Below are 17154 nucleotides of genomic sequence, written 5' to 3' on the forward strand. Positions count from 1 at the left end.
GTTCCTACACGTGCAGCATAAACCAATATGTGTCTAAACCTGAAACGCTATTGTATAGGCAGCTGTTCATTGAGCTGTAGTATTACGGATTTGCAATAACATAGAAGCTTTGTTGAAGCATATATACAATGGTGCTAACAGAATCTATATATTGTTGAGCAAACAGTACAAAATACGAACATAAGCCCTTTCGAACAGGATAATCTTGCTTCAAGTAGGTACTACTGTCCATTATATTATGAAACTATAACAGCAAATGCAAAATGTGAATATTCAAAGGGACAGCATATTAAAAGAGTTTATGTGTTTCTCAAAAGTAAAAATATTGCAGTAACAAAAAACCAGGTCATAGTTCATAAAGTATTTCAGAAATGTTATTCATTTTAAATAACATTTAAAACGCTTTGAATAAATTGTATATAAAATCTGTGAAGAGTAAATTAAAATTTTTGTAGCTTGCCAGAGTACTCATGCAGATGTACTGGCGTTTACAACAGAATTTTCTGTTTCATCCTTTGATGCAGGAACAAGTTCTCAACTAAAAGTTTAAAACTCAACTCTGTCATAAACTGATATTATTATCTAGTATGGTATTTACACGGTGGATGGCTTTTTTGAGTAACATTGAAATTGCACTCGTATAAATTACGACTGAAATAAGTTACAGCAGTTCATTTAATAGAACTACGAACGCTTTGACATTAAATCGTACAAACAGAACTGCTATATGAATTGCGAAGCGACGCAATCACATTTCGACGTCGAAATCATTAAAGTATTCTTGAAATAAAAATTGTTGAAACTCACGACGCAGGACGATCATTAGTGGAGATGTTTCTCGGTGGCAGAAAACATGAATTAAACATCGTGACCAGTGATGTTATTATACATCGTTAGTAACAAGTTCTAAATAAACAAAGCTGCTGACTGTACTAGTGTAATAACAATATTGTAATCCTAAGTTAAATGCGATCGGCTTATATACTTGCAGAATATATAAACAGTTATGCTACATTTGAGAACAGAGTTAAGCCTTAGGATACACGAAATTTGAGTATAGTCTACAAATAAACCATCACGGTATTTGTTACAGAAATTAAGGTATAATAATTTTAACGAATGCTGCTGTTTTTGAGTATTTTATATAAATATCACAAAACATTATGTTCATTGATATTAACAAACAGTCGTTATTAATTTCATGTCAAAATAATATATTTCTTTATTACAAAATAAATAAGTCTAAGATGAAATAAAAGTTTTCAGTAACAATTATAAAAATGTTACTGAAATCTTTTATTTCATCTTATGATTGCCATTAATTTAATAAATGCAGCTGTTATAGTGATATAATTGAAAAAGGTATTTTTAACAGTCGTTCTACTGGAACTGTAATGATTACTCACATGAAGAGACAATACTTCAATAAATTTAATCAGTCAGAACAACAAAGTTCATTCCTTTCTTCCGTATATAGTTTATATATAGAGTTGATATGACATGTATAGTGTATTGGAAGATCGACATACATTTGTAAGATATCGATAAGAGATTGTCGAGTATGCAGGTTGTTGTCAATACAGTGAAGTGCAGCAAAGAGCGGTTAAAGGAGCGCGGTGCGGTGGCGGCAGTGAACGGTGAGGACGCGCGAGTCGCGAGTGGCGCGATCAACCACCGACCACCACCCGGCCGTGTAGCTAGTAGCCCAGCCAGTCGAGTTTAGTCGCGCGACGGCATCGCGGCGAACCGATCCGCTGCGCCTTCCCTACACATTTCACACTAATAAATTATTCGCAAACATCAAACGACTACTTCGACAAACGCAATCCACGTCGCGACCTATGAATTTTTAAATTATGAATTATAAATTTACGCACTGGGTTTGCGGAATACGTGAACATTTCGCTCCCAAAGGTCGCCCCGCCACCTGTTAAAATATTTGCCGATACCAAGTTTTGAAATTAAAGACTTATTTATTTCAGTGTTTATATCGCCGTGAAATTAAAGCGTCATAACTAGTGAAACTATATTTTTTCTTAGCTTATTTAACAAAAAATTCTCTCTCCTGTGCTTTATTAAAATTACAAAATACAAAATTATATCTATTTACATAAGTACTCCGAAGCAGAGAAAATGTTTTTAAATTAAATAAGTTTATTAGATTATATTTTTTTTAAATTAATTTCATGTAATAAGTATTCGAATATATTGAATAGTGTTAAACAAATATTATTTTTTAATGTGATAAAATATTATTAGTATAGTAAATGTAAATTTAGTTTACCGAGTATTCTTTGTGGATTTCATAGTAATGAACTCTACAATTTATTACACTTCAATTAATTTTGCATATATTAAATTTGTTTCATGCTTTTAAGTAAATTAATATCTAAATAAAAAATAATAGAGCATATAATATACTTGTACATGTCAGTAATTTACTCGTAGTTGCCATTTAGAAGCATCAAATAATCAGTTTGTGGTACTTTAATTGTTACTTAACAAACAGTTAAGTAATTAAAGTTCAAAGGAACCATTCATCGCCCTAATTTATTGTTAGTGGCTCAATTAACTCCATCTTGTCAAAGTATTGACATAGTCTTGATTTATGGTGAAAATGTTTTATCTCAATCAATCTTCGTTCCTTTACTAAGTGGCTCCGTGGAAATAGAAAAACGTAGGAGATAACTCCATTACTGCGCTCTTTTACAACAAACAGTGTTAAACAATATTCTCTTAAATTCTTACAGTATTCTACATTACCTAATGCATATTATAAAAGAAATCATCAATTTTACTAATTGTTCCTGCGTACTTTAAAATATATGTACCGAAATATCTTTTTATGATAGGAAACGAAAAACTCATTAAAATTAAAAAAAGAAATCTCTTTTCTCTCAGAAAGGATTTATTTCACAAAACTAAATATGGTTAAATATAGATTACCTTAACACAATTTACACGGATTGCGGGAAAATAGCATAAAATAATTTCCTGAACTGGCGATAAAACGGCGCGTAAAAATTCATAAGCTTTTGAATTTAATTAGAATTGTACTAGGCCTAGCTAAAATTTAATAAAAATTAGATAGTTTTGATCAAAATTTAGCTAGTCCCAGTATATGTCGATGTTCTAATAGTAGTTAACTTCTGTCAGTAGGTTACTATCATTAATTGAAACAGTAAATACTAAAACGACACTACCATGGCTACTGTCAATAGATATAGTTCTTACAACTGCTTAACGAGTTGGGACAGCTACGACAAGATACCAAGGTAATTTTATTACTTATTATCCGATGTATTCTTAGCAGTAACATTTAGTAATTGTATCTATGTGTCATTTTTTATAAGTTTACAAGTTTATACTCTACCTCTGCAAATATTCCATTTATTCATTCTAGGAATTTCTTCAATAAATACTACTTGCGTTGCCGCTTATTTATATTTTTTATCCAATGATTTTAATTGCAGCTTAAATATTTCTGTAATTCTATCATATACATCCACGTAAAAAATCACTAAATATTACTAATCAGAAATTGAAATAGAAATAATCTTTATTCAAAAACACTCAATACAAGCTTTTAAATTGTCATATTTTTTTTATTTTATCAATCATTCGGAACATAGACTGAAGAAGAATGAACAAGATACTTATGTTGCTCTTTTGAGTAAATGTTTTTAAAAATAAATAATTACACAATCACAGGTAAGAGGCATTTAACAATCAATATAGAAGCTACTACGTACTCATTCCTAGTGCAATTAGAAAATATTGTCAGCGTCATGAATTTTTACTTTTATAATACAAAAACACTATTATCGTTTACAAACTCTTCAATTTTATAATAAGCATTTTTTACAAAGGAAGTTTTTTATGCGACATTTTAATCTTTTTTCAGGCAGATTTAGAACTGACTCTGGTAATCTGTTGTAAAACCTCACTTAATTACCAAAAAACCAATTACTAACTTAAACTGGAAAGGCGAGAACAGCTTAACTAATTTTTAAAATATTGCTTGAAATTATGGAACGGATTTTTGGAAAATAATCCTAAAAATACGGAAACCAATTTTCTTTATCCCATATAAACTGATCCAAGCTGATAATTAAAACATTTGATAGAGGAATGAAGTAGAATTATGTACAATGAATTTAAATCGGTTCGAGCGGAACAGAAAGTGGTAGAATGGGATCGAACGGGTGGAATGGGGCATAGCGGAATATAAGGAGGTAGAGCGCGAAGGAATGTATTAGAGCGGAGCAGATGAGCTAAATGAAACGTGTAGAATAGAATAAGAAGGGTCGAGATATGAAAAGAAGAGAAGAAGGCAATGATGATTTAAAATTTTAAAGAAATCATTAAAAGCCCAGAGATTTAAATTTATTGTAAACTATCAATAATACAACCGCAAAAAAAAAACGATGGAAAAATCCATTTGTATAAGTTGCACCGATGTTTGTTTTAAATTATTGTCCTTTTGGGCCTGCTAATAATATAATATTTATTGAGATATCAAGCTTCCCGTACGTTTAGTTTTTATATAAATCAAATTAACAAACATAAAAGTTAAGTGCTTATTATTAGTTCGAATACCATGGATACCAAGTCCGGCTAAATTTCTTAAATAACTGCAACCTAGCAATGCTAAGTCAAAATATTTTTGGTATTACATTTTTTATAATAATATTTGATGGATCTGAATATAAGGTGTCAAGGCGATGGATGGAAGGAGTGTTCATATGGCAGAGATGCGAATGCTGAGATGCATATATGGGGTGACCAGGAAAGACAGAATAGGAAATGAGTACATACGAGAAAGTATCAAAGTTGTACTAGCAAAGTTACTATATATTGCCTTGGTATAAATATGTCTTTTCCATATTATGTTATGAAGGACTGAGGAACATGATTTTAATATTAAAATTGATGGATGGACTGTATGAAAGATGATATGTATCAAAGAAGCGTAAGTCAGCTATGGCTAAATGGGTCCGATAGATGAAGTTCCCTAATATTAGTATAAAGGCAAGACAATGATGTAAGATATAAATAGAAACTAATCTATCTCCACATTTAAAATTTTGCACAGGCGTTTATTATTTATAACGTCATTTAGCACTAAGAATGGATTAGGTATAAGAGCTTAATGACTTCCAAGGAATCAGGAGATAATGCCGATATCTAATAATAAATAAGCTGATGATCCTAAGTTAGTTATAAAGTAAAAAGTATTATTTCTACTCTAAAGGATTCGGTCGTAATGATATATGTATATCGTTTACTAGCTGACTCGGCAGATGTTTAAGAATACTCAAATTTTGACAGCATGAAATTAAAATAATCGTTAAGTTACATAAAAAATTCTGAGTATATTATTAAATAAAATTTTCTATTATAACTTTCTACAAAATATTAGAGAATAAACAGAACTAGCTACGTTGTTCTCAAGTTATAATATCACCTAGAAAATAAGGATTCATACTGTTTATAGAAGTATGCTGCAACGTGCAGTTTATAATTTCATTCTCTCGATTTTCAATTCTGTTCGTGATTTCCGTCGGATTTGAGGGATATAAAGCACCTGTGTTGTGGGTAAACAGTCTTATATGCAATATACTTATGTACATTGCAACTTTCAACAAAATCTGACATGGACTAACTGTAATAGCAATTTTCTACGTAAACAAAAGTTTAATTTCACACAGCTTTATTATAAACGTGATAAAATCACGTACACTATATTTCGTTATACATTACTGTTAGGAGCTCGAACAGTAAAGAGACAAACTTCATTTTGAAATATTAATATACTTTAGTACATAGTTCACTGCATATATGAAATCAGTGCTAATTTTTTGGAAGAAGATGGCGAAAGTTTAGAAGATTATAACAATGACTACATGAAGTATTGTACAACAGATAAGTCATAAGATAGGAAGTTTTTTCCAAATTCCTGGTAATGAGTACTTTGCTACAGTACGTATTATAGAACAATTTAATTGTGTATTTATGCCGTCTATAGTACCTCCATTGGTGGAAGCTCTACGCTACTAAACTAATAGTGAAAATTAACCTGAATTGCTCCGTTATTATAATTAGGCCAATTTTCTCTCATCCCAACCAGAGGCCTACAATATTTTTATTTCATTTCAGACATTTATCTACTTCCATAATTATTAACTGTGAAAAAATACATCAGTTAATTCATTCTTTACGTATTTCCTCATATTATCAAATTGCTCGACTACTTCAAAATAAAGCATACTTTTAAGGTAAATACATAACATACAATACATGCGTATTATTGTGAGTATTTATAGTACAGCAGCTAAATTTAATGTATAGCTAATACATACAAACGTATCATTTTTGTATTTTACTATAAGAGAAGTCAATAGAAAAAAAATGTTACCAAAACCGTTATAGTAAATATAAATTGTTATTTAACTTACAATCTAAATAAGATGAACCTTGCAACTCAATTTGGAAGTACATATTTGAAGCTGAGCTGAAACTTTGACGTCATTCTATATCCAACATGTCAGAACATTCAAGGAGGCAGACGAGTTATTTTAAATGTATTCTTACTAATTCCTATTCATATTGGATATCAAAACAAAAGGTTAATTATACGAAAAGTTACATACACATACATAACATAACGACAAGTTTGTTTTAATCAAAATATTCCTAGTGAATATAAAATTACACAATGTACTTATACTACGCGTAGGAGATACACTGTATTACATTTTTTTTTTATAAAATACGATATCATTTATAATCTGCACTACAGCGGCGATAAAGCAAAATACACAGGATTTAAAATTTAAGATTTCAGATTGCGGATTGTCACAAACTAATCTCGGTAAACTTCCAGCTTACGAGCACTTCAATCGCATTCAGCATTCCCGTTAATAAACTAACTTTCCTCAGTATCATTTAATCAGATTCAGAGTCTGTTAGCGGAGTAGGTACTCCAATTACGTTGACTACGATACAATAAAAGAAGAAAGCGTACCTTTTTGCATTTTCAATTACTCCGTGCCCCAGGACTCAGTGAAGCTTTTTGAAAAGGTTAGAGCAGTACTATTATTTCTAAAAACTAGCGATTGCTTCCTTTGAAAACAATGTTCAATATTTAATGCATTTTTCCTCCTGGGTCCATATTCCCGGGTCCATATTCCTGGGTACTATTCAATTTTAAGGTTACTTACATATTATTATAAAAATAAATTAACTAATATTTGAGCAGCAGCGAGATCGGAGAATTCGGGTCTCGTGTATGGACAGTATTATCAACTAACTAAATTAAGGTCATTGTCTTTATCGGCACTACGTGCTAAGTCAGGCTACCAAAAGAACTCCTGAAGCAGGTCCCATAAGATTGATCTAACCACACAAATGGTATTTCTAGCTCCCTCGTCTCAAATTTAATATTACTATATTAAACCTGTTATCAATAAAAAATACTAAAAATCTAGTTTTAAATTAAATGTAGCTGATTTTGACATTAAGTTATACAGAATATTATTTTTAAATCTTTAAAATTTAGATAAGTGATGTGGAATACTGTTTGAATTCCCTAACTAAATAAAGTTATATACATATTTTATATATGTACCTGCTTGTGGTTGCAGGGTAAATAGTTATACATAGATGACACTCCGACCATTAAAGGCATCATATTCATGAACAGAAATAGTTGTACTGAGCAGTTGGAAACATTTTGTATTCATGTGTAACTGTCAACTATACAAAACTGAAGCGGACTGCTTCACTTTTGTATAATACACTATTCAACAGAGTCCAAATGTTTTTCCTTTATACATCTACCTATTCTAATATATCTTATTATGAGTAATTCTATCTGCTGAAACATAGATAATATTCACTACCATGTTACCGGACTGTATATGGTGGTGGTGATAAGTGGTGATCATGAAATACGCTATTGGAAATCTTTATACGTGGTGAACTAAGGAGTAATTCCGTTGACATATAAACAAATTGAATGAAAAATATTGAACTTCAGCGACCTAATTAAAATAATTGAGTTTCGTGCATACAATAAAATACATTTCTGTCATCTAACACAATAAAAATCATAAAACATTAAAAAAAATCTCTACAATTTTGAAAACTGTATTTTTTTTTAATTATTTAGATGATTCTGTATTCATTGGTATAGGTATCGGCTTTTATACTTTATATCGCTGTAATGGAACGGTTTCCTCATGGGTGTGTAGGTACACTCTTGTCGAAGCACGCAAGCGCCGTTATGTCCATTTTAATGTCGACACTTATCCTGTACAATGCTATAAAACAAATGTTTTAACTTTTATCGCTGTTTCTTCGGCGCGACGACATATTTTTATATAGTAAACTGTGTAAAGAAGTTTAATAAACAACTGCAATTAATAAAATAATAATCGACAATGAAGCCAACGTAGGAACACACTATTTATAAAGGTTGCTGAAATTTATTAGATACCACGAGATATGAGGGCCCTAAACGTCGAAAAATTCGTGCCTTTTTACCTATGTATAAGGAAACTACGTTAGAATCATACATGTAGGTACTTACGTTCTAAAAAGGTAACCTTCCTATCACTACATGGCAAAAATACGTGTACAGTATATCTGGGATATATATTTTTTTTTTATATTTATTAATACCATTTTTCTACATTTGCTATACTTATAGGTACATAACGATATGGATTGGAATTTTATTGAGATATTTTTACAACGTACAAATATTGAATATGTGAGTATTTCGACAAATATAAAACTGTATAATCATAGCGTAATATCGGTCTAGGACTCCGTACTTCTCAGTTTGCACTCACGAATTCGTACGGCCTGTTTTATTGTGGGTTATAAATCTATACCCGTGCCCCGTACACAATAAAACTCCTTTAACCTTTTGAAAGTCTATAAATGTGAAATAATTTTTCAGTGCTAAATTCCTTGCTCCTTTTCTATTATACATTTATCATATTGATTAAGGTAAAATTTAAAGAATTAAAATGGTACGTTGTATAATATATTCAGGACAACAGTTTGTAGCTAGTATGTAATTTAGAAAAGAATATTTTTTTAATCTTTAAATGGTATGAAATAAAGTTCGCTTATATAGCAGCCCAAACGTCCTAATATTATAGTATATCATATGTATATGTACGTATATTGTACAACTCGTGCTCTGTCGGAACGGGCTGCTAGTAATTTACAAAATGAGATACTGCTTCAGTGATACGATCCGCGGAAACTGTGGCTACATCATGAAATTTTGTACGAGGATTCCTTATGCAACATAAGCGTGTGTTTAGAATTATTATGTTCCTTAATTTACCTTTAGCGAAAACAGTAATTTATACTTTCCAGTCTCTGCTCCAAATCGAATAACAATATTATGATTCTTGGTTCATTGTATGGAATATTCGTTTAAAATATAACACTTATAGCAACTCACTCTACCATTTTAACATCACAGTGTTATAAATGTTTGAAATTAAATTGCAATTATTAGGTACCTACATAACAATATAATAATATATGATAAGTAAATTATTTTCGCTTAGTTAAAATCATGATCATATCATTATAGTGAATGGGTAATCACATATTTGATCCAGTGATGATGAATGCCCACAGGCGTAAACTCTGTAATAAGTCATTTGAGTGGATACCCAATTCTCATTTATTTCTGCCTCCATGCAGCTTGCTTTGTGGACTCTGTTTCGGTTGTAGACTAAGATTAGATAGTGAAATTGTAGGACAAGAGGCGTTAGTACACCTCAGTGCGCTGCTATTGCAACGCATGAGTATCACAGATGTCACATGATAATGTAATCTCTGTAGCGCTGGTCATGTACGTATATGTGTGTATCTATATAGGTGTCGATTAACGCTCACCGTCGGTGAGCCGTTAGCTAATTTATCATTCCAATTACGTAGAAAAGCAAATTTTGTGTGTTTATAGAAGAGTGTCTACGAGGGTAATCGGGAATAATAATAAAAAAGGAAGCATTTCTTATAACCAGTTTTACTTGTCTTTCAGTTTACAGATACAGATCTAAAACCTATTTATTTTCTGAACAAGAAAACACTTAATTAGTGTGTTAATCCTTTTCCTTCTATAAAGAATTCAGTAACTTTGACGTTACATAACAAGTAAATAAAAACATAATTAATATTTACACTTAAACGAAAATCATCCATCACTCCGGATAGGGCTCGCATGGAAGAAACGAGATAATATCCTCGCTTAGGCGCATAAACGACAGAGAACTCGGTATTTGGTATTCCAATTTCATATCTACAAGAGATTTTGTAGCAATTTGTAGTGTAGCCTGTGCTTATCTAAGCCATGTCCTGTACCTAAATTTCTAATTTGCGGTCTATGTTCGTATGTAAGTCCGGTAGGCACTCTCCACGAACGCCTTGTAGGAGTTAATCTCTCAGTAGGATTTCAAAACAATCATGCGTTATTCCCAAATTTCTACTCACTCAAATGTAATACAGGTATACATAAAAATGTTATGACTTTGTTGCAGAAGCAGTTCATACCAGATCATGCCACGAATAATATTTGAATTCAATATTTTACCTATTTTTATGATAATTACTAATTGTAAGCAGTTAAAAACAATGGAACGAAACATAAAAATAGAATTGTTTGTTCTACAAACCTACTTTATTTATTACCATATGCGTGCGTGACACTCCGAGGATAGGTAAAAATGTATTGTTGAATTTTTATCAATGGGCATTATAAAAATTACAATAATATTATAAAAAAAATTGAGACATTTCCGAATTCATGTAAAGATATAATTGATTATAGGTATATATAGTATAATCAATTGTAATTTTACATAAAGTCGACTTCTTTAATACTTTGTTTATGAATTTGAATTTAAATATGTCTTTTAATCACTATATGTTACAAATAATGTATATTCTATATATATATATATATATATATATATAAAATATCAAGACAGTGCATAATAAGAGGCCAGAATAGAAAAAAAATCGTTTGACGAGCTGTGAGCCGGATTTGTTTTCTCTTAAAATTAAAGGGGATTTTGTGCTGAACGAACGGAAATTTACTGTATTTGTATTTGAAAATAGGCTATTTATAGAAGGAAAAAATTAAAGCTTGTTTTTTATTTTTGTAAGTTTGGACAATGAACCGCATTATAGAAAAAATATGCATTTTTGTAAAAAAAACGCTGCCTAATAAAAGACATCGAAGTAGAAACATACGATATCAATAATATGTTGGGAATTGATTATGTTCTATAAACATTCTTTATGCACTAAATAAATATATATATATATATATGTACTAAATAAATTAGTACATATAAATACATATATCAAAACCTGAATTTCGGGGGGTATTTAATATATGTAATGTAAACAAGAAATATATCGAAAACTTAAAAAAACGATGTAATACCTCAAACAGATATATATAGACATTTAAATTATCGAATAATAAAGCGAAACGAATATATGTCAACTACAAGTAGGTATACCTTCTTTTAATTTAAATTTACTTACATAGGTACTTCGATTAAAATATTTGTTATAAAATTCCATTTTGTGGAAAAAATTGTCATAGTTGGTGTACTATATTTTATGCGATTCACTATATTTCGACATTAATAATTCACACATATATAGAAGTCAACAAATTAAAACTTTTCCAATGTACATTAACTCGCATGTTCATCAAAACAGTTTGACTAGTATATAATTTAACCAAACCATACAAATGTAGTAGATATAGATCGTATTCCGATTGTGAAAAGAATGAGATATTTCCAATGCCCATTACTCTTTTCTAGAAATTGATGCTTATTTTATTAAATTGTTCAAAGTTATGCAGAGAGATTCTTAGCATACTAGTTTTAAGAGATTCTGGAAATATTTTATGTTTTTATCTGCTTATATCAATCTATGCGAATCAATTCAATCAAACTGATCAAAATAATATAACAATCAGATTAGACCATAAATTTTCAGTAATGCTGAGACATGAATAGCACGACATCACAAACTAGATACTTTATAGTCTGTTCACATATTTAATAATGTATTGAAAACACATCTAGAAATAAGTGTTCCATTGACATTAGTGCTGCATAGGTACATAATATTATATTGCAGTCAAGGAAATCGTACAGTCGACAGAACTATGATTGGGAAAGGGATAGATAGATAGATAAGTCAGAAGGAACAATAATGAAACGCCACCTTAATCGGACCAAGTGTGATAGCTAGTATATGATATATTTAGAACAATAAAAGTTATTTAATAACAATAAATGTCCAAATTATATTAAATACAATAAAAATGTTACTAGAACCGACGTATAAAGGTAACCAGGCCATGTCATTACATTAAACGACTATTTCCAATAATAATATTATTAGATTAACATAATTATTCATCTAAGAATAATTACCAGTCATCTTTTCAGCCTGGATTCATTATTGGATAAATAGTAATAAATCAATCAGATATTAGTTGAACAAATCTGAGGCATTAAAGCCGTCATTAAAATTTATAACCACTATCTAAGTTCTACATTGATAATGTTAATAGTGTAAACGAAACGTGATAGCTTTTGTATCGAAAATAGATTAAAATCGATATATCCAACACAACAATGCATTTAAAAGTATCTTTCTTAGACACAATGTGTACTGTATTAGTAATGACTTTTGTTGTTTATTGCAGAGTTCGCGTGGAGTATTATGTCAACGAGAACACTTTCAAGGAAAGACTGCAACTCTATTTCATTAAAAACCAGAGATCCAGTAAGTATGAGTTTTATTTCGTATATTCGCAAGCAGCTCTCGTATGTATCTTATAGTAACAAATGAAAGAATAGTATTAAAAAAACTTAACATTACAGCATCATATTATAATGGCTAGCGGTAAACGTATCGTTATTAGCGTAACTATAATATTAGAAGATAGATTTACAAATTTAGTACATTGTCATAATAAATAACAATTAAATGCTAAAAATCGAATGCTGAAGTATCATTACATACATTATCCTTAATATAGGTACAATTCCCTAAAATAATTAGTAAATATATTGATTATAATAAAGTGATAACTGTATAATTATGTTTGGAATTGCACGTGACGACATGTGCACAGCGTTATAACGTATTATAGTTCAATCCGGATAAACTCTGCGCGTGACCGATTTCATGAGTACAGCTTTAAAAGAACAGTCCAATCCACTCAAATAAAGAGCGCGTGACTGATTTCATTTACAGCTCAAAAAACATAGTGCAATACTGACAAACAAATCCGCTATCCATGAAAACAATGACTGTATGAGTAGTGATGCATCACAATGTGCAATATTGGTTTTGCACCAGAAACGAAAATACAGTGTTTAACATAATATATACAATTGTGTTTTGTATAGTGATGTCTTTATATATGTATGTATTTTTTAACCGATAATAAAGAAAAATTGACAAGAAAAATGGAGATGCATTATAATGGTAAACTTTTTGTACTTATAATAATATATAGATTCAATAGATATTTCTTATGTTCCAGGTTTACGCATTAGAATTGCGAACTTATTCTTCAAACTATTGGCTTGCTTGCTGTACATATTCCGCGTTTGTGCTGACGGTGATCCCATTTTTGCCTCTTGGTAAGTAATATAATATATAATTAACATTTAAGGTTGGCAACATTTGGTTATTCGTATTCTGTCCGGTAGGCAATTCCACATAATAGCGACTTGCTCGAAACAAGAATTACGTTGACACAATGGGGCACTCTGTGATATAATATACAAAAATGCACCTAAAACCACATTGCGAGTTGGATTCGAGTTAAATATACCATAGTTTACAAACACCGAATGTCTAATTGTAATTCACCGGCGCCCTGATCTCCATCCAAACTAAAGAAAAGAAATAGGAAAATGTTTACCTTAATAATTGCGGCCAAAATAGAAAAAACATGATGTGGTGACCTGAACAGGAACAAACATTTTTTTCGTATATTATTATTAAGAGGTTAAAGAAAGGGGTCATAATATTTTTAACAATAAAGCAATACTACAATAAAGCAATAATAGTAAACCCTATTTCACATAAGTTAACTAGCTTTATTCAGTCAATAGTTATTATTGCTCTCTCAATTCGTTCTAAATGTCAGTTTGAGAAACAGACGTTTCGGTAATCGAATCACGTCAGTTACTGTGCCACCAAGTCCCGGAAGAAATTCCGCGTCTATTCGTAGTAAGTTGCCAGATGTTTGTAACTTTTATAAGTCTTACTTAGTACAGTTTCAGTTAAAATATCATAGTAATCCATTTTTATTAACTTTTCTTCTTGAAATTCGATTACGAATTGCGAAATCGTAAAATAATTACAATTTAACGTTGACGGTGATTAAATAAATCATTTCAACCCCTTTTCCACCTCTCTATGGATACAAATTCTTTACAAAAACAGTATGCAGTTTTTAAATTGAATAATGTATAAAAAATGCTTTCATAAACTTCCCTTCACAACGAAATCCATTTATCGTTATAGGTATTCGACAATATATACTATATTATTTTTTTGGGAATATGTGGAAACATGAAGCGATTTAACATAAAATTGAAAGTTTTCCATTAAATATAGTAAATAGAACACTGAATACTAAATGCCGAATTTTAGATTCACCCCAACCAATCCAATCAACATATACGTCCTCAGATAAAGGACTTATCAAAAATAACCTACTAAACGCTATTACATGGACGACTTCGCACACAAATTAAGAGTAGTCCTGAGACAAGACAAGAAGCCATTCGTAGCTGTTATTATTCTAGCTATTCCTGTACAGAAAAAACAAAGCATGTGGTGCAATTTTCGAAGTAAAAACTTTAGCCTAATTACACGTAAGGTAATTATCACTCAAAAGTGGTAATGTTTGAGACCGTGTACAAAACCATAGTCGTACCGACTATTCTTATCTATTTACGACGATTCCCACATTCCACCAGGTAGGCCACCGAGCCAACAATCAAGCGCCATTTACGATAGCACAAAATGTATTTTGAAACGAGCAAATCAAATTATACGCCCACAATATTGTCACGTTGTACACTGGAGACTCGGAAACTGTAACCTATTTCCAGCTTTTAAATAAAATTAAAACCTGAAGCGAAAATATTGTTATGTAGTCCCGATAATATTTCATATTTTTTTTAGCAATTTTACATCTTTTGTTTACCGTCAATAAATGTTACAACACTATTACTAGAACACTAATCATGAAATTCTTCTCATATTTTCCAAAAAGTTGCTGGATCGTTAAAATAATAGCTTGCTTCCGTTGCCCTCTCACGGAAAAATGTATGTATTAGATATCTGAAAGCAATGGCATATATTTTTATTATGTTAAAATATTCAATTACATTAACTATATACTATAATACTTACATTAACGTTCGATCACTTAATTATCTTTGTTTTATTACAGCTATGGCTGTATTCCCGGCAATAAAACTGAATTCGAATATTCTGCCAACTTGACTGAAGAAGAATTTCAAGAGCGTCCGATAATCAACTGGGACGGAATAATATGGGTGAACCGACCTCTGTATCTGTGGGTAGTACAAGTCGTATTGGCTATGATTTCCTTTACCGAAGCTATCCTTATGGCCTATTTAGGTTATAAGGTGAGGGAAACATTAAACATTTGAAGTAAATTCTTATACCTATATTTCTATGAATTATTTTTAATACCTTTTACTTATCCCATAGGGAAACATTTGGCAACAAGTACTATCTTTTCACTTCATACTGGAGATGGTAAACACGATTCCATTTGCGCTAACTGTAAGTATCAATACAACAAATTATATATAATTATAGACTTATCTACTAAAACTTTACTGTAACCGAATATTAGGCCGTAAAAGACATACAGACAGGCGAATGTATTGTTGAATCTATATTATTAGGAATGACTTAATAATGAATTTTAATATATACAATAGCAAATCTAACTAACAGATTATCTTGGTATATACATTTCGTGGATAATATATAATAAAACATGTTTAGAAGCGTTCCATATGAACACAGAAGATCACTGAGGTAAAGGAAGTCCAAAAAACATGCTAATAGTAGTTTATCAATTATTTTTTGTGTCACCATGGGTACATATTATATAGCATTGATTCATTCATCATATATTCTTCATTCAAATTTAAGAAAATAAATAAAATACTTTATGTTCACGAGTTTTAATATTTTTCAGCTGCCATTTCCACCGTTGCGCAACCTATTCATCCCGGTATTTCTCAATTGCTGGCTGGCAAAGAGATCTTTGGAAAATTTGTTTGTAAGTAAAATCATATAATTATTATATTACATATTTATTTATTTCTTCTTATTATTAACCTTTTATAACTTACTGTTTAAAAAATAAAACACCAATTTATACCTATACGACACCTCACCATCATTAATATAATAATAATAACCAGCAAAGACAATTCTATCACCTCATTAACAAAAGTATACTAAAGAGTATAAAGATAAGTAATAATAATATTAATTTTAATTGCATGGAATTTGGGTACGGCAAGATATTATTGACGTGGATCTCTGTAAATTAATATATTTTAAAAATATACTTAGTTATAAAGAATAAATCTTCATAATTCAATTAATTTTCCTAATACTGTACACAAATCCTAATACTATAAAAAAAACGATTTCTAATACACAGTACATATTTATAAAATCGCTACGTTCATATTTATATAACAACAAATTCACAAACATTTCGCTCAAGTCACACACAAGTGTTGGGTCGCCACTCGACTATACTCACATAACAACGAGCAACTGGCATTATTATCTGTAATCCGCAGTAATATTTTAACCCGTTTGTTACAATTTAACATAAAACCTGTTAAAACCGTATCTACTAAATTTATGTATTTTATCCTTAAAAAAAGTCTTATGTAGACCTTCTTCAATCAATCAATAGTGGTGCATGTGATACAATTTCGTAATGGAAAAGTGAAATATTATTATTCTGAATACACTAAATGAAAAGAGAAACAAGGTCACAATAGATTA

At 30.5% G+C, this 17154-nt stretch overlaps 1 protein-coding gene across 7 annotated transcripts in view; it reads left to right on the forward strand.

Annotated features, from left to right (window-relative positions):
- The window catches only part of LOC131855097 (potassium channel subfamily T member 2), a 77692-nt gene that overhangs the window by 45475 nt on the left and 15063 nt on the right, over positions 1-17154 (forward strand). For 6 of the 7 annotated variants that reach the window (XM_059206310.1, XM_059206311.1, XM_059206312.1 and 3 more), the window contains exons 2-6: positions 12767-12846; positions 13613-13712; positions 15542-15740; positions 15826-15900; positions 16325-16408. In XM_059206310.1, coding sequence (XP_059062293.1) covers positions 12767-12846; positions 13613-13712; positions 15542-15740; positions 15826-15900; positions 16325-16408 — 538 coding nt within the window. Of the gene's footprint in view, positions 1-1741; positions 1915-3159; positions 3276-12766; positions 12847-13612; positions 13713-15541; positions 15741-15825; positions 15901-16324; positions 16409-17154 lie in introns of those variants that run through there. The other variant, XM_059206316.1, reaches the window with a different exon arrangement.

Source organism: Achroia grisella, unplaced genomic scaffold, assembly GCF_030625045.1.
Source record: "Achroia grisella isolate CSIRO2021 unplaced genomic scaffold, CSIRO_AGI_Agris_v1 utg1304, whole genome shotgun sequence".
Lineage (NCBI taxonomy): Eukaryota > Metazoa > Arthropoda > Insecta > Lepidoptera > Pyralidae > Achroia > Achroia grisella.